The 26,422-nt window shown below is 44.6% G+C and overlaps 1 protein-coding gene across 1 annotated transcript in view; it reads left to right on the top strand.

Moving 5' to 3' along the window:
• The first annotated feature begins 1,293 nt into the window (after positions 1 to 1,293).
• Positions 1,294 to 26,422, top strand: part of twsg1a (twisted gastrulation BMP signaling modulator 1a) — a 45,278-nt gene continuing 20,149 nt past the window's right edge. Inside the window, exons 1-2 of the mRNA XM_080194657.1 lie at positions 1,294 to 1,458; positions 25,527 to 25,626. Of these exons, the coding sequence (XP_080050783.1) occupies positions 1,336 to 1,458; positions 25,527 to 25,626 (223 nt within the window). The 5' untranslated portion in view covers positions 1,294 to 1,335. The remainder of the gene's footprint in view (positions 1,459 to 25,526; positions 25,627 to 26,422) is intronic.

Genomic DNA, 26,422 nt, shown 5'->3' on the forward strand with positions numbered 1-26,422 from the left:
TCAAGGCTCCTTCCACAGCATCTTCCAAATCCTGCACCTCTGGTATCTAGGACAAGGGCAACAGATGTATGGGTGTGTTTCTTCAGAAGAACTCTTCAAAATGCAGTTAATGAAACAACAACAAAATGTATTCCAACTTATAAATCAAAGAAAGGGTTTAATAAAGAAACATCATTACTCCAAACTTGAGGCCTCACTCTAGGCCACTCCCTGCTTCCTACAATTCTACATAGTTCCTTATTTATAGTGACTCAGCTGACTATTATGCCACTTTGTGGTTGGTTTCATGTTTTACCTGGTCAGCTGACCCTTACATCTTGTTCCCAAAGGTCACACTACATCCAATACAAATTTGTCACTGGCTACATTCTAACAGTGTGGAAATTCCTCTTCCACGTCGCTCACCATCTTTACTTGAAGCTATATCACTGTTCCTTTAATGATGCAGGATCAAAATCCTGCAACTCACTTCCTAACAGCAATGTGCATGCAGTCACACCACATGGACTGAAGCAGTTCAAGAAAGTGGCTCACCACTACCTGTCCCTGGATAATGAGGCATGGGCAACAAATGTTGGCCTAGCCAGTGACACCCACAGTCCATGAAAGAATGGAAGCTCATGCCTAAGGAATAGGGTCAGGTTGCCGATGGGTTGGATTGCACAGCTGGAGGCTGCAAATCTTTGTGTTTCAAATAGCAACTCTGGGGCAAAGGATAGACAGCAGGGTCACATACCGTTCATTTGGAAAAAAGCTTCAATGAGTTGATTTGCTGGAATGGAGCAAGGTTTCAGTATGTACTGTGTTCATTTCAACAAAAGCCATTAATGATATCGTTAAGGGGTGGCCTGGTGGCACAGTGGTTAGCACTGCTGCCTCACAACCCAGCTTGGGTCATTGCCTGTGTGGAGTTTGCACGTTCTCCTCGTTTCTGTGTGGGTTTCCTCCGGGTGCTTCAGCTTCCCCCCGCAGTCTGAAAGACGTGCTGGTTAGGTGCACTGACCCGAACAGGAATGTGGTGACGAGGGGAGTTTCACAGTGACTTCATTGCAGTGTTAATGTAAGCCTTACTTGTGACTAATAAATAAACTTTACTTTAAATATCAATAAATGACAATATTTCAGATGTACATGAAGTGTTGAATTTATGAAATGTGTAAAATCAAAGACAGTGGGAATACTTATTTCACTCTGTATATTTAACACAGTAAAATCCTGTGTAGCATTAGTTTTTTTTAAATGAATTCATTGCCATTTTTAAAAACTGAATTTTTGCTCCATCCCTTCCCAGTACAGCTCGGCAGTCCCAGGCGTTGTGTACCTCATCTGGGAAAGATGAAGTCCAGGAATGTTGCAGTACCTGTCGTTGCTGTGGTGTTGTTTGCTTGTTGGATCACCAGTGCCAGTGCGTGCAACAAGGCTTTGTGTGCCAGTGATGTTAGCAAGTGCCTTATTCAGGTAAGCTGAACTAATAAATCAATGTGATGGTGAAGTGACAACAACCTTGTTATATTTAATGCTCTTCAGCTTGAATCCCAACTGATTTGTGTTTTTAGCCCCTCGGTTTACACAGTCCAAAAGCTGACAGTCCAGTAGCAATACTCAGTGAGTTGGACGTTTTTTTTTGGATGAGTTTTTTTTAATTCCTTCACGGTATGTGGGTTTCGGTGGCTCAGCCAGTGTTTATAACCCATCCCTAACTGAGAAGGTGGTGGTGAGCTGCCTTCTTAAACCACTGTAGTCCATTTTGTGTTTGGATTGGACTGAGGAGCCCCCTGCCTCCGGAGTGGATGTACACTGTGGCCCTGTTCAGTGACGAGTAGGAGCGATCTCCCCCAATATTCCAGCCAATCTTTGTCCTTAATGTAACATCTCTAAATGAGGCAAACTGGTCATTATCGCTTTCTGTTTTGTGGGAGCTTGCTGTGCACATGTTGGCTGCCACATTTCCTACATTGACCACGGCAGTGCTTTCATACTGGGGTGAAGATGATGATATCTGGTACATGGAGGCATCCTTCACATGTCAGCTTGGATGGCGCTTAAACAATGTCCCACTCTGGGACCTGATGGCCAAGGAAGATGTGTTCATCGTGCAGACAAAAAAGAACAAAGAACAGTTCCACATAGGATCAGAGCCTTCGGCCCTCCAAGCCTGCGCCAATCGTAATGCCTGCCTAATCTAAAACCATATGCGCTTATGGAGTCCATATCCTTCCATTCCCATCCTATTCATCGGTACATCTAGTTGTCCTTTAAATGCCACTATTGTACCTGCTCCCACCAGCTCCCTGGGCAGCGTGTTCCAGACATTCACCACCCTCTGTGTAAAAAAAGACCTGCCCCACACATTTCCTCTAAACCTTTCCCCACGCATCTTAAACCTAAGTCCCCTAGTACTTGACTTTTCTATCATAGGAAAGAGCATCTGATAAAAGTTGGCTATCAACCTGCAAAACCTTCCAACATACACCAATAGCAGGTGGTAAGAGCAGGAGAGATTCCTGGTCAGCAGTGTGATGAAAGAAATTGGATCCTCTGCCATCACTGTTCATAAATCCAGACTGCAGCATACATGCAGACTTTGAAATTAGGAGGAGGAAAAGGCCATTCGGCCCCTTCAGCTGGTTCCTCCTTTCGATGGCTGATCTGATTCTGGGCTGTACTTTCCTGCCTGTGGAAAGTGCATGCTGCCATGACAACTTGGACTCCCTGAATGAAACTGTGACACTATCGCCATAGTAAAGTATAAAGGGGGATTTCTGGGATATCGAGTATTGGTTCAGGGGGAGGAAGACATTTATAAAGCTGCATTCTGTAAATAAATCTGGTATTAGTAAAGGATTGCCATCTGGTTTGCTCCTTCGCCATCTGGCTTCAGAATGAATTAGAACTGCTGTGTGATATTAAGAGGACTCTCGGGTGTTGCGTGTGGCGCAGATTGTTGCAACAGAGATCTCTGGACCCGGGTGTTAAAGAAGAATGAGAACTGTTGCTGCATAATATATTGTAAGTTAAAAAACAGGAAATACCTGTAAATGGGTCAAACAGTCCCTAGGGTTAGGATTTATAAACATACACACACGCCCTGATAAATCCATGTCTGAAGCTAGTTTATGGTAACATAGAAACATGGAAAATAGGATCAGGAGGAGGCCATTTCGAGCCTGCTTCGCCATTCATTACAATCATGGCTGATCATCCAACTCAATAGCCTAATCCTGCTTTCTTCCTGCTTACCCTTTGATTCCAAATGCCTCCAAGTACGATATCCAGCCACCTCTTGAATACATTCAACGTTTCGGCACCAACTACTTCCTGTGCTAATGAATTCCACAGGCTCACCACTCTTTGGCTGAAGAAATGTCTCCTCACCTCCGTCCTAAATGGTCTACCCTGAGTCCTCAGTTCTGGACTCACCCACCATCGGGAACATCCTCCCTGCATCTACCTTGCCCAGTCCTGTTAGAATTTTATAAGTCTCTATGAGATTCTCTCTCGCTGCTGCACCACCCCCCCCCCCCCCACCCCCCTCGCCGCCAGTCATCTAAACTCCAGCGAAAACAATCCTAACCTTCACTATGATGTAACTTTACATCATGTTTAATCAGGCTTTAGTACGTGTCACATGATTATAACTCACACTGCAACAAAAGGAAATGTTTCTGATGAAGTCTGCATTTGTATTTTAAATTATAAAGGATTACACGTGTGCTGGAATTCTGAGGTGACAGCAGAAACTGCTGCAGATACTCAGCAGGTCAGACAGCGACCGAGGAGAGAGAAATAGAGTGAATGTTTGTTCGTCCGAGACAAGGCCACTCCCCCGAAAGGATGGCCTGAATTTGTCTGGTGCCTAAAGATGGCAGCAGGAAAGGGAACCCCGAGATGTAGCAAGAAATTCCGTTGGAACGGCTTTCTGGCCCTCGCTGTCCTCTGGGCGGGTCTCAGAGGAGCAGGCTGCAAATTGCTCCAATGAAGAGCCAGCGAAGGGTCATGATGCCACGTTGACAGAACTTTCTCAGCATCAGGTGGTGGCCCTCCACACTCGTGGCCCTACCGCTTCTGGGTCCTTTATGTTCAGCAAGACACCCTGAGAGAGACTCCATTTTGAGGTGCCCTTGCACTCAACTGTGTCCCTCAGCAACACCCACCTTTCGCAGAAGGACTACCAGCCACTCGGTGCTGTGGGCATTTGCATTGAGGGAGTTGAGTTGAGAGGATTGGCTGGAGTTGGCTTATGAGGAGAGATTGATCAGACTGGGGCTATACTCATTGGAATTCAGAAGAATTGCGGGGGGGGGGGGGGGGAGGTGGGGGGGATCTTATAAAAACATATAGATTATGAAGGGAATAGAAAAGATAGAAGCAGGGAAGTTGTTTCCAATGGTGGGTGAAACTAGAACTATGGGGGAATGGCCTCAAAATAAGAGGGAGCGGATTTTGGGCTGAGTTGAGGAGGAACTTCTTCACACAAAGGGTTGTGAATCTGTGGAATTCCCTGCCCAGTGAAGCAGTTGAGGCTACCTCATTGAATGTTTTCAAGGCAAGGATAGATAAATTTTTGAACAATAAAGGAATCAAGGGTTGCGGTGAGCGGGTGGATAAGTGGAGCTGAGTCCACGAAAAGATCAGCCATGATCTTATTGAGTGGCGGAGCAGGCTTGAGAGGCCAGATGGCCTACTCCTGCTCCTAGTTCTTATGAGCCTTCCGTGTGACGATCCTGCCCACAACCCTTCATTGAATGTGAATGCAGCGACTGAGGTGTAAGCTGCGACTGGATGTGGTCCAGGGGCCTTCACATGGTTTCAATGTCGGGGTCCCAACGCCTGGAGGAAAATTGAATCCGTTAACTCTCTCTCTCAGGTACTGCCTGACCGTCTTGAGAATTTCCTGTCCTTGTTTCCTGCAGTTTGAATACTTGTCAGACTGTGGTGCAGCTGCTGTGTGTGCCCAACCGGCTGTTGTTTTGTACGATATCTAAACAAAGCTGTGATTAGGTTTACATTTCAAAGCTGCCTGGATCCATGTTCCATGACTAATGCTTTGAGTATAAACCACATGACTGGCTCAGCAAGGGATTGCTCAATGTTTGAAACGTCGAGACACGGAGTTCCTGCTTTGACACACTCTGTTTTCCATATCTTTCCCGATTTTGATACGTTACCGTTGGTATTCTGTGCAGGCACGTGGATAGACCAGATAAAACTGAGGTCCAGCTGCACCAGTTCTTGTTTTCTGGCATAAACATGCGTGTCTGAATGAAATGCTGGCAGCTCATGTAATATTGCGCAGTCTGCCAAAACATGACTGAAGCCAGATTTTCAGCTCCCAGCTGGATTCTGGCTGGGAGGAGGCCTCCCTCATTCAGTCCACTTTAGACTACACTAAGCCTAGGCGTGAGAGAGAGGTTATCTTTACAGCCTCATGTACAGTGTTTCATCACCAACTGTATTGATTATTCTTAAAATAGAATCCCTATAGCACAGGAGAAGGCCATTCGGCCTGCATCGATAACAATCCCACCAGGCCCTGTCCCGATAACCCCACGTATTTACTTTGCTAATCCCCCTGACACGAAGGGGCAATTTGTTTGCATGGCTAATCCATCTAACCCATATGTCTTTGGACTGGGAGAAAACTGGAGTACCTGGAGGAAACCCACGCAGACACAGGAAGAATGTGCAAACTCCCTGGCCCTGTTGTTAAGCAGGGAGGGACAAAGTGGACTAGAGCAATAGTTATAGGGGACTCTATGGTTAGGGAGCACAGGTAGGCGTTTGTGTGGATGTGAAAGAGACTCCAGGATGATATGTTGCCCCCCGCTTCCCCCCCCCGGGTGCCAGAGTCCAGGATATCTCTGAACAGACAGAAAGCATTCTGAAGGGGGAGGGTGAACAGCCAGAGGTTGTGGTATATATTGGTACTAATGACATAGGCAGGAAGAATGATAAGGTCCTGCAGCAGCGGTTTAGGGAGTTAGGTAGAAAGTTGAAAAGCAGGACTTCTCAGGATTTATTCAATCAAATCCAGTCCAATTCAGAGTCTCAACAAGTTGAGACATTCTCAATCCAAGCTGACAAGACAGGGCTCTCGCCTCCTGAATTGGGTTTGATCTACATGATCCAAGCTGATTGGAGTAGGCATTGCTCCTCCTCCAAGGCTTGATCTTATTTGCCAATAGGCCAAGATGCCGCTTTTAAAAATTGCTTCAAATGAAGCTAAAATGTAACCTAATGACTTCAACCAAACACAGCATGTTGATACTACAGTTGATCTTAGCCAAAAGGCCAAGCCTGTGCCATGTGCTAGTGAGGCTAAGTATAGGCAAATAGTGCAGCTCAACACTGTAGGAGGGAGGGTTTCAGATATCTGAACTTTTGAGTCTCTTCTAGTGCTGATGGGACCTGTATAAGAATGATGGGTTACATCTAAACTGGAGAGGCACAACTGTTCTGGCTGGGAGGTTTGCTGGTGTCACACAGGAGGATTTAACTAGTTTGGCAGGGGGTGGGACCCAAAGCCAAGGTGAATTAGCTGAAGGGGAATGAGAGAATAGGGCCATTAAGACTGAGTGAAACAGCAGGCAGGGTGGCATTGCAAATCAGAGAGTGTCTGGTGGACTGAAGTGCATTTGTTTCAATGAGAGAAGTGTGACAGGTAAGGCAGATGAACTTAGAGCTTGGATTAGTACCAGGCAATTGGAATCAAATGTTGCCATTACAGAGACTTGGTTAAGGGAAGGACAGGATTGGCAGCTTAACAGTCTAGGATACAGATGTTTCAGGCAGGATAGAGGGGGATGTAAAAGGGATGGGGTAGTTACACTATTGGTTAAGGAGAATATCACAGCTGTATTCCGGAAGAACACCTCGGAGGGCTCATACAACAAGGCAACGTGGACAGAGCTCAGGAATAGGAAAGGTGTAGTCACAATGCTGGGGGTTTACTATAGGCCACCCAATGCCAGTGGGAGATTGAGGAACAGATGTGTAGGCAGATTTTGGCAAGGTGTAAAAGTAACAGGGTTGTTGTGGTGGGAGATTTTAATTTCCCCTATATTGACTGGGACTCACCTAGTGCTAGGGGTATGGATGGGACAGAGTTTGTAAGAAACATCCAGGAGGGCTTCCTGAAACAGTATGTAGATAGTCCAGATAGGGAAGGGACCACACTGGATCTGGAATGAGCTCAGCCGGGTGGTCGATGTTTCAGTAGAGGAGCAGTTCGGGAACAGTGACCACAGTTCAGTAAGCTTTAAGGTACTGATGGATAAAGATAAGTGTAATCCTCAAGTTAAGGTGCTAAATTAGGGGAAAGATAATTACAACAATATTGGGCAGGAACTGAAGAATGTAGATTGGAGGCAAATATTTGAGGACAAATCAACATCTGGCACGTGGGAGGCTTTCAAGTGTAAGTTGATAGGGATTCAGGACCGGCTCATTCCTCTAAGGATGAAGGATAAGTATGGCAAGTTTTGGGAACCTTGGATAATGAGAGATATTGTGAGCCTAGTCAAAGAGAAAAAGGAAGCATTTGTCAACGCTAGGAACACACGACGCAAGTGTGGAATACAGGAAAGTAGAAAGAAACTTAAGCAAGAGTAAGAAGAGCTAAAAAGGGGTGATGGAAAAGCATTGGCCAGCAGGATTAAGGAAAATCCCAATGCTTTTTACACACATATAAAGAGCAAGAGGATAGCCAGGGAGAGGGTTGGCTCACTCAAGGACAAGGGGGGGGAAACTATGTGTGGAGCCAGAGGAAATAGGTGAGGTATTAAATGACTATACAGACAGTCACCCGAGGCCAGAATTGAACCCAGATCCCTGGCATTGTGAGGCAGCAGTGCTAACCACTGTGCCATGTGCTGCCCTTGAAGGTCTGGTTGTACACAAGTAGAGTATTATGTGTATTACAACATTTTTGTTAGGAGGTTTAACCAGAACAGATTTACCAGATTGGTTCCAGGAATAGGTAATTTTAGCTACAAAGTCAGGTTGGATAAACTGGGGTTGTTTACCTTGGAGCAAAAGAGATTGAGGGGAGATTCGACAGAATAAGTACAGGATTGTTATGGGTTTGGATAAGGTAGACCAGCAAAAACTGATCCCAATTTGCTAATAGCACCAGAACTAGGGGGCACAGATATAATGTTGTGGGCAAGAAATGCCGGAGAAATGTGGGGAAGAATCTTTTTACGTAGATAATGGTAATGACCTAGAACGACTGGTGATGCCGATTAGGATGGTGCAAGGATTTCACAAGGAAATTGGATGGGCTCTTGATGGAAATTTGCAAGGCCACATGGATGGAGTGGAGAATGGAAATGAATGAATTGCTCCAAGGAAAGCTGGCATAGACTCAATGGACTATATGGCCTCTCCTGTGCCATAAATGTGAAATCTCCTGGCACAGGTGCTTGCAGTGAAAGCTGCAATGCTATGGATTTAAATGGAGCGTACTTGGGATATATGCAAGGCATCCACTTGATGAGATTATGATCAATTTAAATATTTGGACATCTGAGGGGGTAGAAAAGATGACGAAATATATTTAAAGTAATGGGGTGGGCGGTTTGGTGGGGAGAACCTGGTTCTATTGGCAGGTAAATTGATGACTAGAGGAAGCAGATTTTAGATCATCGTTACAAAAGCTAGCGGAAGAATTTTTATTTTTATCTCAAAACTTAATGCAATCTGGGATGTATTTTCTGAAAGGGATGGTGGAAGCTTTGAAAAAGGATAGATTAAAAAGTAAATTTTACAGGGCTATGGGGAAAGAGAGTAGGAGGAGAATGGAACAAGCCTTTCAGAAATTCCGCACAGTGGGCTAAGTGACTTCCTGCACTGTCTAATTTGATATTCCGAACAGCTAGGAGAAAGGTGAAATAAGATCAGAAAAGGCTAGACAAACACAGTAGATTGGTCTATATTTGTAAAAAAAAAAGAAAAAGGTTATTGTTCCTTGGGTGCGCTGCCATCATCACATGTCTCTATTTTAAGTCCACTTTTTTTTAAAAGAGTTCAATCTTCTGTTTGTGGGATAGTGCTGTGCATAAAATGGCTGCAACCAGCCACGGCATGCAAAAATCAACTGGTTTGAGATGTTCAGGCAGGTGTTGTCCTCATGCCCACTTTTTGTTAGGCTTTGAAAATGGCTGACTGTGTATAAAGAAAATCCTCCCCTCCATCCGAGAGTTCCCATAACCTGATTGTGGCCGGGGTATGTATTGTCACGACTATGCTGTGTTACATATTACTCGTTTAAATGATCCAATGTAGTGGCGCAATGGTTAGCCCTACTGCCTCTCAGTTCCAGGGACCCAGGTTTCATTCCAGCCTTGGGTGACAGTGTGGTGTTTGCACATTCTCCCAGTGTCTGCGTGGGTTTCCTCCAGGTGCTCCAGTTTCCTCCCATACTCCAAAGATGTGCAGTTTAGGTGGATTGACCATGCTAAATTGCCTCTTCATGTCCCAAGATGTGTGTGTTAGATTAATCATGGTAAATGTGGGGTAGAACAGAGGATATGGTCTGGGTAAGATACTCTGTCAGAGAGGCAGTGCAGACTCGATGGGCTGAATAGCCTTTTCTGCACTGTAGAAACTCTATATTCTATTTCCATAAAATTCAGAGTTTTACTGTCACAATTTATCAATCTTGTTTGAATATTACTCTTCTTAAATTCTCCATTAAGAACAGTGGGAAATTTTTGTGAGGGATTTAATTTTCCTGCTTTAAGCATTGCACTTCCACTTCCAGGATATTTCCAAGGTCTTAAATAAAGATTTTTGCACATGGGCCACACTAGCCAACAACTGAGGGAAATGGTAGTGTTACCTGGAGGTTGACAGTGCACCACTATCAATGACCACATCAATAACAGGTGTCAGTCCCAAGAACAGCAACCCTCAACAACACCTGATAACCACCTCTTGTGAAGGAATCTGCCCCTCACGGTTTTGTCACTTTGGCCATCAGCAGACGTGCGCCATATGGAGCTACCCCAACGCCAGTGCATTTGCTGCATGTCCATCACCTCACATAGATGCAAACAGTGATAAGCTGGATGGTTTATGAAAACAAGTGCTCTGTATCAATCTGACCAAGTCCATTAACTCAATATCTGTCTTGGGGAAGGTGCTAGGATTGATCATTAAGAAGGGCACTTAGAAAAACACAAAATAATTGGGAAGAGTTAGCATGGTTTGTGAAAGGGAAATCATGTTTAACCAGTTTATTGGAACTCTTTGATGAACTAAGATGTACCATGGATGAAGGAGAACCTGTAGACATACTTGGATTTCCAGAAGGCTTTTGATATGGTGCCATGTCAAAGGTTATTGTGGATGTTTCCTCTTGTGGGTGAATCCAGAACTAGGGAACACTATTTAAAATTGGGGATCACCCTTTTAGAGTAGAGATGATGAGAATTTTTTCTGAGGATGTGGGGCTTTGGTACTGTCTGCCTCAGAGGGTGATGGAGGTGGGATCATTGAATGCTTTTAGGTGGAAGTCAGTAGTTTCCTGTTAGGCATCAGGATAGATGGGAATGTGAATTTAAACACAATCAGATCCACCAGAGCAGGCTTGAGGGATTGAATAGCCTACTCCTGCTCCTATTTCATACGTCCATTGCAGCAAATGCAGAATTTTGTTTCAGCAAATCAAAGGCATTAATTATTTAGTTAGTTTGTATTCTATGTAATGTGGAATGCAAGGGAATGTCTGCCCGTCTAGCAGGGCTAGATGGCCTACTCCTGCTCCTATTTCTTATGTTCTTAAGTTCTTAAGGTTACAGCCGATGGTGAGTGACAGTCCTATCCTCTATTTTCTACATTCCAGCGCTAATGATCTGGATTACAAATGTGAGTTGATGAATCTGCCATTAGATCAACGTCTCCAATTTTAACAAAACGAAAGACGGGCAGACATTCCCTTGCATTCTACATTTCATAGAATACAAACTAACTAAATAATTAATGCCTTTGATAAACCTTGTTTATACCTGCCAGCTTCCGCCCTTAAGGTACAGAGACAGATGTTGGAGCTCCATCAAGTGTACTCTTAATGGTAGATTCTGGTGAGATTACCAATATGAAAATAAATCAAAATGTGGCTGTGTGGTTTGAAGCTCATCTCGAGGCAAAATATGACACCAAGACGGAGAACAGGTTCAGTCTCTTGACTGTTGCCAGGGAAAAGCATGCAGCTGGTGGCTGGGGAACAGAATTTGTAGCATAGACTAAAGGGGATGGCCCTCTCTTCCAATATTGCTGATCCACTACTAGGCGATGGGCAAGCACCCTGATAATTTAGAGACAATGAAGGATTCGAGAGAGGCAGTGGAAAGGTATGGGTATTGTCACCATACATTGACATTGTGTTTGAGATGATGTTGCTGAGGGACAGCATGTGGATAAGAGATAGGATGTTGGTAATATATATAAATGATTTGGAGGAAAATGTAACTGGTTTGATTAGTAAGTTTGTGGACACAAAGATTGGTGGATAGCGATGAAGACCATCAGGACACAGCAGGATATAGATCATTTGGAGACTTGGGTGGAGAATTGGCAGATGGAGTTTAATCTGGACAAATTTGAGGTAGTGCATTTTGGAAGGTCTGTTATAGAGAGGAAATATACAGTAAATGGCAGAATCCTTAAGAGCATTGATAGGCAGAGGGATCTGGGTGTACAGGTACACAAGTCACTGGAAGTAGCAATGCAGGCAGAGAAGGTAGTCAAGAAGGCATAAGGCATGCTTCATCGGCTGGGGCATTGAGTTTAAAAATTAGCAAGTCATGTTGCAGCTTTATAGAACCTTAGTTAGGCCGTACTTGGAATATAATGTTCAATTCTGGTCACCACACTACTAGAAGGATGTGGAGGGTTTGGAAAGGATACAGAAAAGATTTACCAGGATGTTGCCAGGTATGGAGGCCATTAGCTATGTGGAGAGGCTGAAGAAACTTGGTTTGTTCTCACTGGAATGATGGAGGTTGTTTGGGGGGGCGGGGGAGCAGGGGGAGGGAGGGTGCGGTCTGATAGAAATCTACAAGATTGTGAGGCATGGACAGAGTGGATAGTCAGAAGCTTTTTCCCAGGGTGGAAGAGCCAATTACTAGGAGGCACAGGTTTAAGGTGTGAGGGGCAAGGTTTAAAGCAGATGTATGAGGCAAGTTTTTTTAGACACAGAGGATGGTGGGTGCCTGGAACTCGCTGCTGGGGGAGGTAGTGGAAGCGGATACGATAGTGACTTTTAAGGGGATTAGGATGGGATTGGACGGATATGATCCTCGAAAGGTTAGGGGGTTTTAGTTAAGTCAGGCAATGTGGTCGGTGCAGGTTTGGAGGGTCAAAGGGCCTATTCCTCTGACTGTTGCCAAGTGGTTGTAATTTTCTTTGTTTTGTTCTCTGTCCTTTGGTACCAAGGTGAAAGAGAGGCAGAGAAAGAGAGGCAGATGATTGTTTAACTACGACTGGATAGGGAGAGCAATCCCAGATGGGTGACGGTGGAGCTGTGTTGCAGGAGGATAGTGTGTTAAGCCACGTCAGAGGTTGCAGACAGGCTAAGAGAGATGAAGAGTAAAAGTTTACCTTTGTCACAGTCACACAGGGTGTCACTTGTGACTTCAATATTATGCGCAATGAGTTAAAAGATTCAATGCAAGTGCCTTTCTGAATAAACTGAGTCAGCTTTTGTAATCAGATACGTTACTCTCATAAATCTTTTATTTATCAGGACAGGAATTAAACAGATCTCTGTCCATCAATGTTCTGCAAATAATGTCCCTCCCTCCCCATCAAAGACAGCCTGAAACTTGCAAAATCTGCCTCTTGGCCAGTTTAGTAGGTGGCCTCAAAGCTTTAAAGATTTGTATATTTCAAACATGTCCCATCAGGAATAATTCTTTTTCTACTCGAACCAATTCTACTGAAAAGAATCTACCCAGAAGAGGACAGATTGGGCCAGTCACTACACATACACTTTTCAAATGAAGCAATCCATGGGTAAAGTTTTATTCTGCTAAAGAGGAGATTAGGCTCAGTAAAGTGTTTTGTAAAGAAGGCCCAAATTAATAGAACATAGAACATTACAGCGCAGAACAGGCCCTTCGGCCCACGATGTTGCACTGACCAATTGAAAAGCAATGACCACAAGTCCGTCTACTTTAGGATAAACATGGATAGGGATGAGTGCCGGCCGAACGGGAGGGTGCTGAACTGGGGAAAGGTGAGTTATAGCCAGATTAGGAGGGAGCTGCAGGACACTGATTGGGAGGGACTGTTAGCTGGCAAGTCCACGGTTGGCAAGTGGGAGGTTTTTAAGGGCAAAATGAAAATATTGCAGGAGAGGTATGTTCCGGTTAAGCGGAAGGATGGGAAAGGTAGGGTTAGGGAGCCGTGGATTACAGGGGGTATTGAAGACTTGTTCAGGAAGAAGAGGGAGGCGTATGTTAGGACAAAACAACTGGGTACGGAGAGTGCGCTGGAGGAATATAGAGAGAGTAGGAGGGAGCTAAAAAGGGGAATTAGAAGGGCGAAGAGAGGGCATGAAATGGCTTTGGCTGGTAGGATTAAGGAAAATCCAAAGGCATTTTATTCCTATATTAGGAGCAAGAGAGTAGTTAGAGGGAAAATTGGTCCTCTAAAATTGGTGTTAGAGGGAGGTCTTGCCTTACGAATCTGGTGGAATTCTTTGAGGAGGTGACAAAAACGGTTGACGATGGGAGAGCCGTTGATGTCATCTATATGGATTTCAGTAATGACAAAGTCCCTCATGGTAGGCTGGTAGAAAAGGTTAAGGTGCATGGGATACGAGGTCAGGTAGCTAGGTGGATTGAGAACTGGCTGGGTAATAGGAGGCAGAGGGTAGTTGTGGAGGGGACCTTTTCGGGCTGGAGGCCAGTGACCAGTGGTGTGCTGCAGGGCTCAGTACTGGGACCTGTCCTCTTTGTAGTATACATAAACGACTTGGAAGAGAGCGTAAGTGGGGTGATCAGCAAGTTTGCGGATGACACCAAGATGGTGGGGTTGGCGGATACTGTAGTGGAATGTCAGGTGATACAACAGGATATAGATAGGTTGGTGCAGTGGGCAGATAGGTGGCAGATGGAATTTAATCCTGACAAATGCAAGGTGATGCATTTTGGAAGGAATAATGCAGAGAGGAGCTATGTGATAAAAGGTAGACTGATTAGGAGTATAGAACTACAGAGGGACCTGGGAGTGCAGGTTCACAGGTCTATGAAGGTTGCGACACAAGTGGAGAAGGTTGTTAGGAAGGCTTATGGAATGCTAGGCTTTATAGGAAGGGGTATAGAGTATAAAAGCTGCAGTCTAATGCTTCAGTTGTACAGAACATTGGTTAGACCGCATTTGGAGTACTGCGTCCAGTTCTGGTCACCTTACTACCGGAAGGACGTGGAGGCTCTGGAAAGGGTACAGAGGAGGTTTACCAGGATGTTGCCTGGCATGGAGGGACTGGGTTACAAGGAAAGGTTGGAGAAACTGGGACTTTTCTCCTTGGAAAGACGGAGATTGAGGGGGGACATGATAGAGGTATATAAGATACTGAAGGGAATAGATAGAGTCAACAGTGAGAGACTGCTCCCTAGACTGGGTACAAATACAAGAGGTCATGATTTAAGGGTGAGGGGGGAGAGGTATAATTTGGATGTGAGAGGAAGGTTCTTTACGCAGAGGGTCGTGGGGGTATGGAACGCACTACTGAGTAGGGTGGTGGAGGCAGGAACGTTGGACTCGTTTAAGGTTCAGTTAGACAGACACATGAGCGAAATGAGGATGGAGGGTTATAGTAGGGGCTAGTAAATAAGGTCAGATCCTCGGGAGACACCGGAAGTGCAGGCTTGTAAGTTAACGTTGTTTGTCTTTTTATTCCGCAGGTGGGAGGTCCACCTTGTTGTCAAACGAGGGGCATGCACACGGCGGGTCGTGCATGGGCTGCTCTTGGAAGTTCCGGGAGTGGCCTAGTACTTCGTGTCGGTGTGTGTGCTTGATCCTGGACCGGTAGACAGACGCCGCAACAGCTCAGTGACTAGCACTGCTAGCTGTGCAGATACATGGATTTGGGCCTGTGTCTGTGGGAGTTTGTGCATTCTCCCTGTGGATGCGTGGGTTTCCTCCGGGCGCTCCGGTTTCCTCCCACACCCCAAAGATGTGCTCTTAGGCTGATTGGTTTTACCAAATTGACACTATTCTCCCCTGAATCTGGCTAAGTTAGGGGTTCCACTCGCATACACGCAGGGTAGTATAGGTGTAGGGTGATGCGGCGGCGCGGGCTCATTGGGCCAAAGGGCCTGTTTCCCATGCTGGGTTGTTGACCCTCTAACCTAAACCAATCCCTTTTCATCCATAAACCTATCCACGGATCTCTTAAACGCCCCCAAACTAGGCGCATCTACAACTGCAGCAGGCAGGGCATTCCAATCCCTCACCACCCTCTGGGTAAAGAACCTACCTCTGACATCCGTCCTATAACTACCACCCCTTAATTTAAAGCCATGCCCCCTCGTGCTAGCTTTCTCCATCCGAGGAAAAAGGCTATCACTGTCCACCCTATCTAAACCTCTAATCATCTTATATGTTTCAATAAGGTCCCCTCTTAGCTGCCTTCTTTCTAGCGAAAACAACCTCAAATCCCTCAGTCTCTCCTCATAGGACCTCCCCTCCATACCAGGCAACATCCTGGTAAACCTCCTCTGCACCCTCTCCAAAGCCTCCACATCCTTCCTATAATGTGGGGACCAGAACTGCACACAGTACTCCAAGTGCGGCCGCACCAGATTTTTGTACAGTTGCAACATGACGCTGCGGCTCCTAAATTCAATCCCACTACCAATAAACGCCAAGACACCGTATGCCTTCCTAACGACCTTATCTACTTGATTCCCAACTTTCAGGGATCTATGTACACATACACCTAGATCCCTCTGTTCATCAACACTATTCAGAGTCCTACCATTAGCCCTATACTCTACACATCTGTTATTCCTGCCAAAGTGAATTACCTCACACTTTTCCGCATTAAACTCCATCCGCCACCTCTCGGCCCAGCTCTGCAACTTGTCCAAGTCTCTCTGTAAACTATGACTCCCCTCCTCACTATCTACCACTCCTCCGACTTTGGTGTCATCAGCAAATTTACTAATCCACCCAACTATACCCTCATCCAGATCATTTATAAAAATTACAAACAGCAGTGGCCCCAAAACAGATCCCTGAGGCACACCACCTGTAACCGAACTCCATGACGAATACTTATCATCAACCACCACCCTCTGTCTCCTATCTGCTAGCCAATTCCTGATCCAATTAACTAAATCACCCTCAATCCCATACATCTGCATTTTCTGCAGAAGCCTTCCATGGTGAACCTTATCAAACGCCTTACTAAAGTCCATATATACCACGTCAACTGCCTTACCCCCATCCACCTCTTTGGTCACTTTTTCAAAAAACTCAATAAGGTTAGTAAGGCACGACCTACCCTCCATAAAACCGTGCTGACTATCTCCAATCAATTCATTACTCTCTAAACAACTATAAATCCTATCCCTAATAATTTTTTCTGAAACCTTGCCCACAACAGAAGTAAGACTCACCGGTCTATAATTCCCGGGGAAGTCTCTGTTCCCCTTCTTAAACAATGGGACAACATTCGCTATCCTCCAATCTTCTGGCACTGTACCTGTGACCAACGACGACCTGAAGATCAGAGCCAGAGGCTCTGCAATCGCCTCTCTTGCCTCCCAGAGAATCCTAGGGTAAATCCCGTCCGGCCCAGGGGACTTATCTATTTTCAAACCCTCAAGAATATCTAGCACATCCTCCTTATCAACTGCAATACTAGCCAGTTTACAACCCTGTAACCCAGTGTTCTCCACAGCTACATTTATGTCTCCCTGCGTGAATACCGAAGAGAAATATTGGTTCAATGCCTCTCCAATCTCTTCCGGTTCCACACATAACTTCCCACTGCTGTCTCTAACTGGCCCTAATCTTGCCCTAACCAATCTTCTGTTCTTAACATATCTATAGAACGCCTTAGGATTCTCCTTAATCCAATCAGCCAAAGTCTTCTCATGTCCTCTTTTAGCCCTTCTTAACTCACTCTTTAACTCCCTCCTAGCCAATCTAAAGCTTTCCAGTGCACAAACTACAGCACAAACAGGCCCACAAGTTGCGCCGATCATATCCATACCTACCAGACCATAGAACTATCTGTAATTCCCAATCCCGTTAAATCCCATGTACTCATCCAGAAGTCTTTTAAAAGACCCCAGCGAGTTCGCCTCCACCACCAATGGCAGCCGATTCCACTCACTCACCACCCTCTGAGTGAAAAACTTACCCCTGACGTCTCCTCTGTACAATGAAGCTGTCATAGTTCTTCCATAATGTGAAGGTGCTGGAGTTGGACTGGGGTGGGCACAGTAAGAAGTCTCTCAACTCCAGGTTAAAGTCCAACTGGTTTATTTGGAATCATGAGCTTTCAAAGTGCTGACTCACCTGATGAAGGTGCAGTGTTCCGAAAGCTCGTGATTCCAAATAAACCTGTTGGACTTTAACCTAATGATGTGACAGTTCTTACTGTAATTCTTCCAGGTGTGTTCCTTTAACTAGCAGATTTTTTCCTTCTGTAGAATTCTGTAAAGAGTCAATTCTGTTTTTCTCTCTATATTGCTGCTAGACCTGCTGAGTTAATCAGCATTTTCTGACTTTATTTCAGATTTCCAGCAAGTGCAGTGTTTTGATTTATAAGGTTTTTTTTCTCCCCGCTTTGATGGTTTGACCTTCTGATCAGAGACTGGTTGATACAGAAGCTGGCCTGAGGTTTGCTTTTAAGGCTATTGATTTCTAAAAGTTGCTCTGGGCTACATTTCTGGCCAAGTGTTTTTCCACACCTTCTGAGGCGCCACAGTCCCAGAAATGCTGCACAGTTTTCATCATTGAGAGCAGGGCAGTAGGTTAGCAGAGAACAGAGGTGAGGAGTTAGTGTTTACTGCAGGGGAATGGAATAGAAGGGTTTGGAAGTTCTATTGCAGCTGTACAGGGCCTTGGTAAGAACTCGGCTGGAATACTGTGTACAGTTTTGGTCTACTTAGTTGAAAAAGGATATAATTGCTTTAGAACCAGTTCAGGGAATGGTCTCTTAACTCACTCCTAGGGCTTATCTTATGCAGAACGGTTGAAGTGGTTAGGCCTATATCCATTGGAGTTTAGAAGAATGAGCAGTGATCTCATAGAAAGATCCTAAGAGGACTTGATAGAATGGATACCAGCAGGATGTTTCCACTGTTGAAGAGACTCAAACTAGGGGATACAGTTTCAGAATAAGAAGTCTCCTTTTGTAAAATGAGGATGAGAAGAATATCTTTCCTGCTCAGAGTTGTTAGTCTGTGGAATTCTCTTCTCAAGAAAGCAGCATCATTGAATTTATTCAAGGCATTTTTTGGTAGATTTTTGGCAAGGGAGTTTAGGTTTGTGGGCAGACAGGAAAGTGTAGTTGAGACCACAACAGGACAACCATGAACTTACTGAATAGGTGAGCAGGCTGGAAGGCCTGAATGGCCTATTCCTGCTCCTCAATCCTATGTTCCTAAGTCTCTATGCTTTATTAACCATTGCATCTTTGTGTAGAGTCAACTGATCATGTGGTGACATCAACAAAGGCGTTTGCAAGATTAGCTCTCTCTTCCACCCTGGACTGTAAGCAAGCAACACTCTAACTAATAAAGCTCCACTAACTGGTTCAGTAATCCGCTGTGTGGCCAGCTTTTCATTCTTTTATCTTTGCTGTTAAAGTGAGCTGTCCGCTTTAATCTACAGCAATACCTTGCACCTTCTTCTCAGAAAAAAACAATCTAAGCTTTTCTTTGATCTTTTAGACATCGAGCCACCCAGGCTTACAGACAAGCAGGCTGCAGAACCGGTCACATGACCCCCATTCATTGGCCCTAAATTTAAAGCTGCATTGCAAAAATATAATAATCTCATAAACCGTGTAACCGCAACAGGCCTCAGTCACTGTCTGCTGATTTATTGCTCTGATCAGCGTCAATCTGGAGTATCTATAAAGATTGGTGGGAGGGGGAAATAGCGGTGGTTTACTGGGCTACATGTGGGAAATGATTTGGTAGCCAAATATTTATCTGTGGTCTTGGCTGAGAAGGCTTGGGTCCCAGGGCTAGAATAAACAGGGGGGAAATCGTAGGCTGTGCTTACAGCAAAGTTTTGAAATGAGCCAGACGCTGATATTCTATTCACAGGCATGTGTAAAGTAAAGTAAGAGTGAAGTTTATTTATTAGTCACAAGTAGGCTTACATTAACACTGCAATGAAGTTACTGTGAAAATCCCCTTGTGGCCACACTCTGGTGCCTGCTCGGTACACTGAGGGAGAATTCAGTGTGGCCAACGCACTTAACCAGTACATATTTGGAGGAAACCGGAGCACGCGGAGGAAACTCCCATGCAGGTGCAAACTCTATACAATGACCCAAGCCAGGAATTGAACTTGAGTCCCTGGCGATGTGAGGCAGCAGTGCTAACCACTGTGCTACCATGCTGCCCTGCATTAACACCTGCAGTAGAATTACAAAGAATCATAGAATCCCTACGGTGCAGATGGGGGCTATTCGGCCAATCGAGTCTGCACCGACTCTCCAAAAGAACATCTCACCCAGGCCCATATCCCCTTCCACACTATCCCCATAACCATGCACGTTTACCGTGGCTAATCCACCAAACTTACGCATCTTAGGACAATAATGGGCAATTTAGCATGGCCGTGTAACCTGTACATCTTTGGCCTGGCACTTTTGTTATCATAGGATCCTACGGTGCAGGAGGAGGCTATTCGGCCTATTGAGTCTGCACTGACCACAATCCACTCAGGCCCTAACCCATAACCCCAGGCATTTACCTCAGTTAGTCCCCCTGACACTAAGGGGCAATTTAGCGTGATCAATCCGCCTAACCCGCACATCTTTGAACTGTGGGAGGAAAGCGGAGCACCTGGAGAAAACCCACGCAGACATGGGGAGAACGTGCAAACTCCACACAGACAGCGACCCGAGTGGGAGTTGAACCTGGATCCCCGGCGCTGTGAGGCAGTGGTTAGCACTGCTGCCTCATGGCGCACGGGATTCGGGTTTGATTCCTTTAGAAATTTAGGGCTTGATTATAAATGTAGAAAAAGTTGTAACAGAATATGGTTCGGGTTGTATGATTTAAATCACAAACATGTTTAATAAGCACATTTGGCCAGGCAGAGGGATGCAGTGGTATGGCGAAATAGTGTGGAAAAGACATTGAAACTTCTCACAATGATGTTTCAATTTGAGGTTTTAAATTCTCAAATGCAGTGTGCTTCATGCTGAGTGAGACAGCAGCAGAGAGACAATAGTTAGTTGAACATCAATGAGGCAGAAGGCAGATTGCAGCCATTAGGCAGCCTGCCCAGTTTCTCCTACTCACTGAAGTCGGTCAAAAGTAAATCCAGGCGGGATACAGGATGGCTAGCTGATGCACCACCAGATTTCCCCACTGTCACACCCGCCCCACTCCTGCGCCCCTTAAAACTGTATGATTGCACTAAAATTGAATTAAGCACTAATGTTAACTTGCATCGCTTGCAGCGTGTTTCCGAATGCAAAGTGTTATTGAGTCGAGAAAGCTGCCAGAAAAATGAAATCAACGTTTTTTTTAATCGAGTGCGTTGCTAGGCTTTAGTCTGCTGCATTATGTTAAATCCGTAGGGCTGCTGGCCTTGTTAATAAATATTCTGCTCACTTCCCCCTGTAGGCAGTGTTGCACACGAACAGCTTCTCTGTTGACTTATCCTGCTACAATCCTCAAAGCAGACAGAACTCGCACAACCACTCCTAATCGGGGGCTGCATTGTGATTAAAAGCACAGGCTTGCCGCATCACTACGTGCCAGTGCACATCTGTTTAAGGGCTGCAGAAATACTTTCTCCAGGAAACGCAGCCAGTTTTATTTTCCCCTTGCTCTCTCTTTTAACCCCTTTCTCCATAAATCCGACACGTTCGCTTGCTGGGAGAAACTTCGGAATATCCTGAAATCCGTGGGAGTGAAAGGTTAATTAAAAACACTGCTCTGAGTGAATGCAGAGCGTGTTGTAAAACGTCCTCTTTTCAGTTACTCAAGTCTAGATCCATATTTATTTTTCCTCCCGTGTCTTCCTCTCCTGCGGCCCTTGTCTTACGCTGGGTGGCTGTTCTACAACTGATGGCCACTTTCCAGTACCTCGCCCAACCACAGAATTGTTACAGTGCAGAAGGAGACCACTCGGCCCATCGTGTCTGCACTAGTTCCCCAAACGAACATTATGATTTAGTCCCGTTCTCCTGGGCACTGATGTTTGAAGGCTGTTTATCTCAGGAAAATGTTGGTTGCGGTTTCTACTGCCTGACATTAGCATCTAGCTGGAGGCACAGCATAGTAATTGGACACTCAACATTTCGAGAAAAGAATGTCTAACCTGGGGGTGAAACGGTTAAAATAATGTGCTTAAAACAACACAACTGGTTTCCATCTGTTGCCACTAAGTATTTGAAGGGGTACTGTTTAACTCCTTGGCATATTTAATTCTTTTTGAAGCTGTATTGTATGCATGGTTTACTTATTAATCTGTTCCACCAATGCTGATCATCAAACGCCAAAGTGCTGAGAAAATATTACCCGTTAGAAGGCATGGACCACAAATATTTCATGGAAGGTCAGACTTGCTGCATCGTGTCAATGTGGTCAAAGCAGTTTAGGTCTGCAAAAAGTTGGCATTCGTTTTGATTCCCAAAATGCCTCTGGATATGCAGTTTTCTCAATATGTCTGCAAAAAGGTTCAAACTATGTTCCTAAACCACTCGATTTCTGTGCCTGTGGTTCCAATGTCTCCTGAACACCTTGATTAGGTTACAGCTTTGGACTGAGAGCCTGCTGTACGTTTATTCTGTAAAGTGAAGCCTCTTACAGGTCAGATAGAATCCCAACAGTGCAGAAGGAGGCCATTGGGCCCATCGAGCCTGCACTGACCACAATCCCACCCAGGCCCCATTCCCATAACCCCACATACTTACCCTGCTAATCCCCCTGACACTAAGGGGCAATTTAACATGGCCAATCAACCTGACCTGCACATCTTTGGACTGCGGGAGGAAACCGGAGCACCCGGAGGAAACCCACACAGACACGGGGAGAACATGCAAGCTCCACACAGACAGTGACCCGAGGCTGGAATTGAACCTGGGTCCCTGACGCTGTGAGGCAGCAGTGCTAACCACTCTGGTATATTCACATTGTGTTGACCTGTTGTTTTAAAAAGTACATTGATCCATGTAAACAGGCCAAGAGGCAGTGGTGTGTATTAGGGGTGGCATGAGGAAAAGAATTTTACACACTGATTTGTAATCTTTATGCGTTGTTTGAAATTTCCTTTTAAACATTATGGATTCTGTTTCCTACTCCTCCGGATGGTTGAGATGTTAACCTACCGTGTGGGGGAAATAAAGTCTCATTTCCTACTTAGTTCTGTGGGCAACTATTTGAAATCTGTTTTAAACACAGTGACCTCTTTGGTGTGCTTGTTGCTATCTAGAGTTGGTTCCTGAACTATATATGTGCATTTGGGTTGAGGCAAAAATTGGTGGTTAATAATCCCAGCGAAATAATTTGTCAACAGACTCTTGGAGGATGACTGCTTGGTTAAGGAAGAACTGTGCAGCTGGACCCCATTGGGAATAATTCCTTGTTTTTACAGGAGGATATGATACAATAATCGCAACTTGCATTCAAGTTTTACATGCTTACTGCAGATGTCAAATGGATACTCGTTGTGGTATGTACGCTCTGCAGTGAAGCAAGATAGGATTTATGACTGTTGTTACATGGTCACCATTACTGAGACTAGATTTTTTTTTTAATTTCAGATTTGGGCAGCACGATGGCACAGTGGTTAGCACTGCTGCCTCACAGCGCCAGGGACCTGGGTTCCATTCCCTGCTTGGGTCACTGTCTGTGCAGAGTCTTCTCCCCGGGTGCTCTGGTTCCCTCCCCTATTCCAAAAGACGTGCTGGTTAGGTGCATTGGCCCATGCTAAAAAATTCCCCCTCAGTGTACCCGAACAGATGCCAGAGTGTGGCAACTAGGGGATTTTCATAATAACGTCATTGCGGTGTTAATGTAAGCCTACTTTCTGACACTAATAAATAAATAAACTTTATTAATTGAATTTAAATTCCACCAGCTGCTGTGGTGGGATTTGAACTCACATTCCCCACTTGCTTCACTCATGTCCTATAGGATAGGAAATTTGCCACCCTCATTCGTTCTGACCTACATGTAACTCCAGATCCACAGCAATGTGGTCGACTCTAAAATGCCCTCTGTAAAAGGCCTGAGGAGGCCACTCGGTTCAAGGGCAATTAATGGTGGGCAATAAAATGTTGGCCCAGCTAGTGATGTCAACATCTCACAAATAATCAAGGACCCCACACGCCCCGGACAGACTCTTTTCTACCCTCTTCCATAAGAAGATAAGAAATAGGAGCAGGAGTAGGCCATCTAGCCCTTCGAGCCTGCCCCGCCATTCAGTAAGACCTTGGCTGGTCTGAAGTGAATCAGTTCCACTTTCCCGCTTTCTCCCCATAACCCTTAATTCCCTTGTCTATCATACCCATGACTTAAATATATTCAATGAGGCAGCCTCCACCACTTCAATGGGCAGAGAATTCCAGAGATTCACCACCCTTTGAGTGAAGAAGTTCCTCCTTAACTCCGTCGGGAAAAAGTTACAGAAGTCTGAAAACACCTACTGACCGACTCAAGAACAGCTTCTTCCCTGCTGCCATCAGACTTTTGAATGGTCCTATCCCACATTATGCTGATCTTTTTCTTCACCCTATTGATAACTGCAGCACTGTATTCTTTCCTTCTCCCCTATGTACTCTATGAGTGGTATGTTTTATCTGTATAGTACACAATAGAACAATGATTTTCACTGCATCCCAATACGTGTGACAATAATAAATCAATTCAATTGAATTCAATTTTTTTAAAAATTGCCCTAAGCTAATGGCACTATCATGACGCCACTGTCTCTTCATATGACAGTGGGTGAACGGGCCTACGCTGAGGCACAAGTCAAATTTAAAAATGGACGTTGAACCAAAGAGGGAGATATTAGGAGGGGTTAAACAGAAACCTTTACATTTTAACAAGTGGTGAGGCTGGATCCTGTCGTCTTTTTGAAATCGTAAAACTCAAGTAGTTTCAAATTTAGCTGACCTCAGAGATGAAAACCTTCAGAGAGGCATAGAAGATTTGCAGCACAGAAAGAGGCCACGTAACCCATCGTGTCTGTGCCAGCCACAAACCAAGCCACGCAGCCTCATCCCACTTTCCAGCATTTTGTCCACAGCCTGCAGGTTACAGCACTTGAGATGCATAGAAACTAGGAGCAGGAGTAGGCCATTCGGCCCTTTGAGCCTTCTCTGCCGTTCATTATGATCATGGCTGATCATCAAATTCAATATCCAATAACACCCCCTCCTCCTCCCCATATCCAGACATCTTTTAAATGAGTTGAAGATGGAAAGTATTTAGGTAGTTAAAGTTCAGGAGCACCGTTATCGCTTTTAGCCACAAATCTAACTTGTTCCTTTTAACTCTACTGCTGAGATACTCTGTGTAGGAAAGTGGCCTAAATTGGCGCTAAAGTCAACTTAGGTTTATTCCTGCAATGACCTAACTATGATGTGGAGTTGCCTGCATTGGACTAGGGTAGGCACAGTAAGTAGCCTCACAACACCAGGTTAAAATCCAACAGGTTTATTTGGTAGCAGGAGCTTTCGGGACACTGCTCCATCATCAGGTGAGTGCCTAACTATGTTAGGGTTGTGGCTTTTAACAAAAAAAAGATGTGGTTTGCACACGCAGACTCAAACTAACAACGCAACAGGTTTTATTAAAAGAGATGTTTCCTGCCCTGACCAGTGTGTCAACTGAAAGTAGCTTGCAACACCTTAAAACCTCAGCATCACATCATGCAATCAGCTCTTAAAGCAACCACACAACCCTTTAAAATATATAACAATTACTGTTAAGTGAGTTTATTTTACAGATAGCCAAATATTTATAAATTTCAGGTCAATCCGCCAAAACTCCCTCATCCAAAAGAAGTGAATCTGTGATTATCTCAATGGACTGGATACAGACCATTAAACTTTAAAATATCTTCTGTCCTTATCCTTGAGTAAGGGCAGAAGGATTTTTTAAAGTTTAGTTAGGGCATCGTGATCAGCACAGGTTTAGAGGGCCAAAGAGTCGGTTGCTGTGCTATACTTTTCTTTGTTCTTGTTCTTTGTTTTTCATACGTTACTCTGAAGCAGAATGTTTGATGCTCCCAAGACCTCTGAGCAGTTAACGTGATAGTTTTTTCTGGATATTCAGCTGTTGTATGTTTGTTTTTTTTTGCAGGAACTGTGCCAGTGCCGTCCTATAGACGGGAATTGTTCATGCTGTAAAGAATGCATGCTTTGCTTAGGTACTCTGTGGGATGAGTGCTGCGACTGTGTGGGTAAGTTGTCTCTTGCCTCCCAGGAGTAGTTGGGAATTTGTTTAGATTGACATTTGAAGCTCTGCTTGCTGAATTGAAATTGTAAAAGAATAAGAAACGTACAAAGTATTCTGCTTGGGGTCATGTTGATTTAAGAATAATTGCAACTCATTTCGATTTATTTTGGAAATTCCTGTTCTGAATTTCAAGTGTGTTTGACTTCCTTAATAAATATGTGATTTGATTAAGGTTTGGAGGCATTTAATGATCCACATTTCACTATCCATCTCGAGATGTGATGCTGAGCTTAACTACTATTTTGCTCAACATACAGATGTTTAAATTAGCATGAAACCATTCTTTAATTTGAGCTGATAATCTGATATGCACTTTTGAGGCATTGTACATTTTCTTCTGTATTTGAGGGAGGGTCACACAGTTACTTGCCCAAACCGTGCGTGGTTAGGGGATGAATGAAATATTCTGAGTTCTATAAAAATACCAGCTACTTGGATTGTTATATTCCACAGTATTGGATGGGGTTAACCTGTATATTCAAGACGGAGTTCAATAGGTTTTTGGGCAGTGAGGGAATTAATATGTATGAGGATAGTGTAGGGGGATGGCGTTAAGTTAGAAAATTATCCTATTGAATTGAGGAGTAGGCTTGAAGGGCCAGACAGCCTATTCCAGATCTGATTCTCAATGTTCTTATATTTCTTTGACTTTCTTTCTTGAATTTATATTTCTTATGTTCTTATGAATGTTCACTTTTTTATCCTTAATCTGTCTTTGAAAGTTCCAAATCTTCACACTT

Source organism: Carcharhinus amblyrhynchos, chromosome 8, assembly GCF_965287045.1.
Source record: "Carcharhinus amblyrhynchos chromosome 8, sCarAmb.v2.hapA, whole genome shotgun sequence".
NCBI lineage: Eukaryota > Metazoa > Chordata > Chondrichthyes > Carcharhiniformes > Carcharhinidae > Carcharhinus > Carcharhinus amblyrhynchos.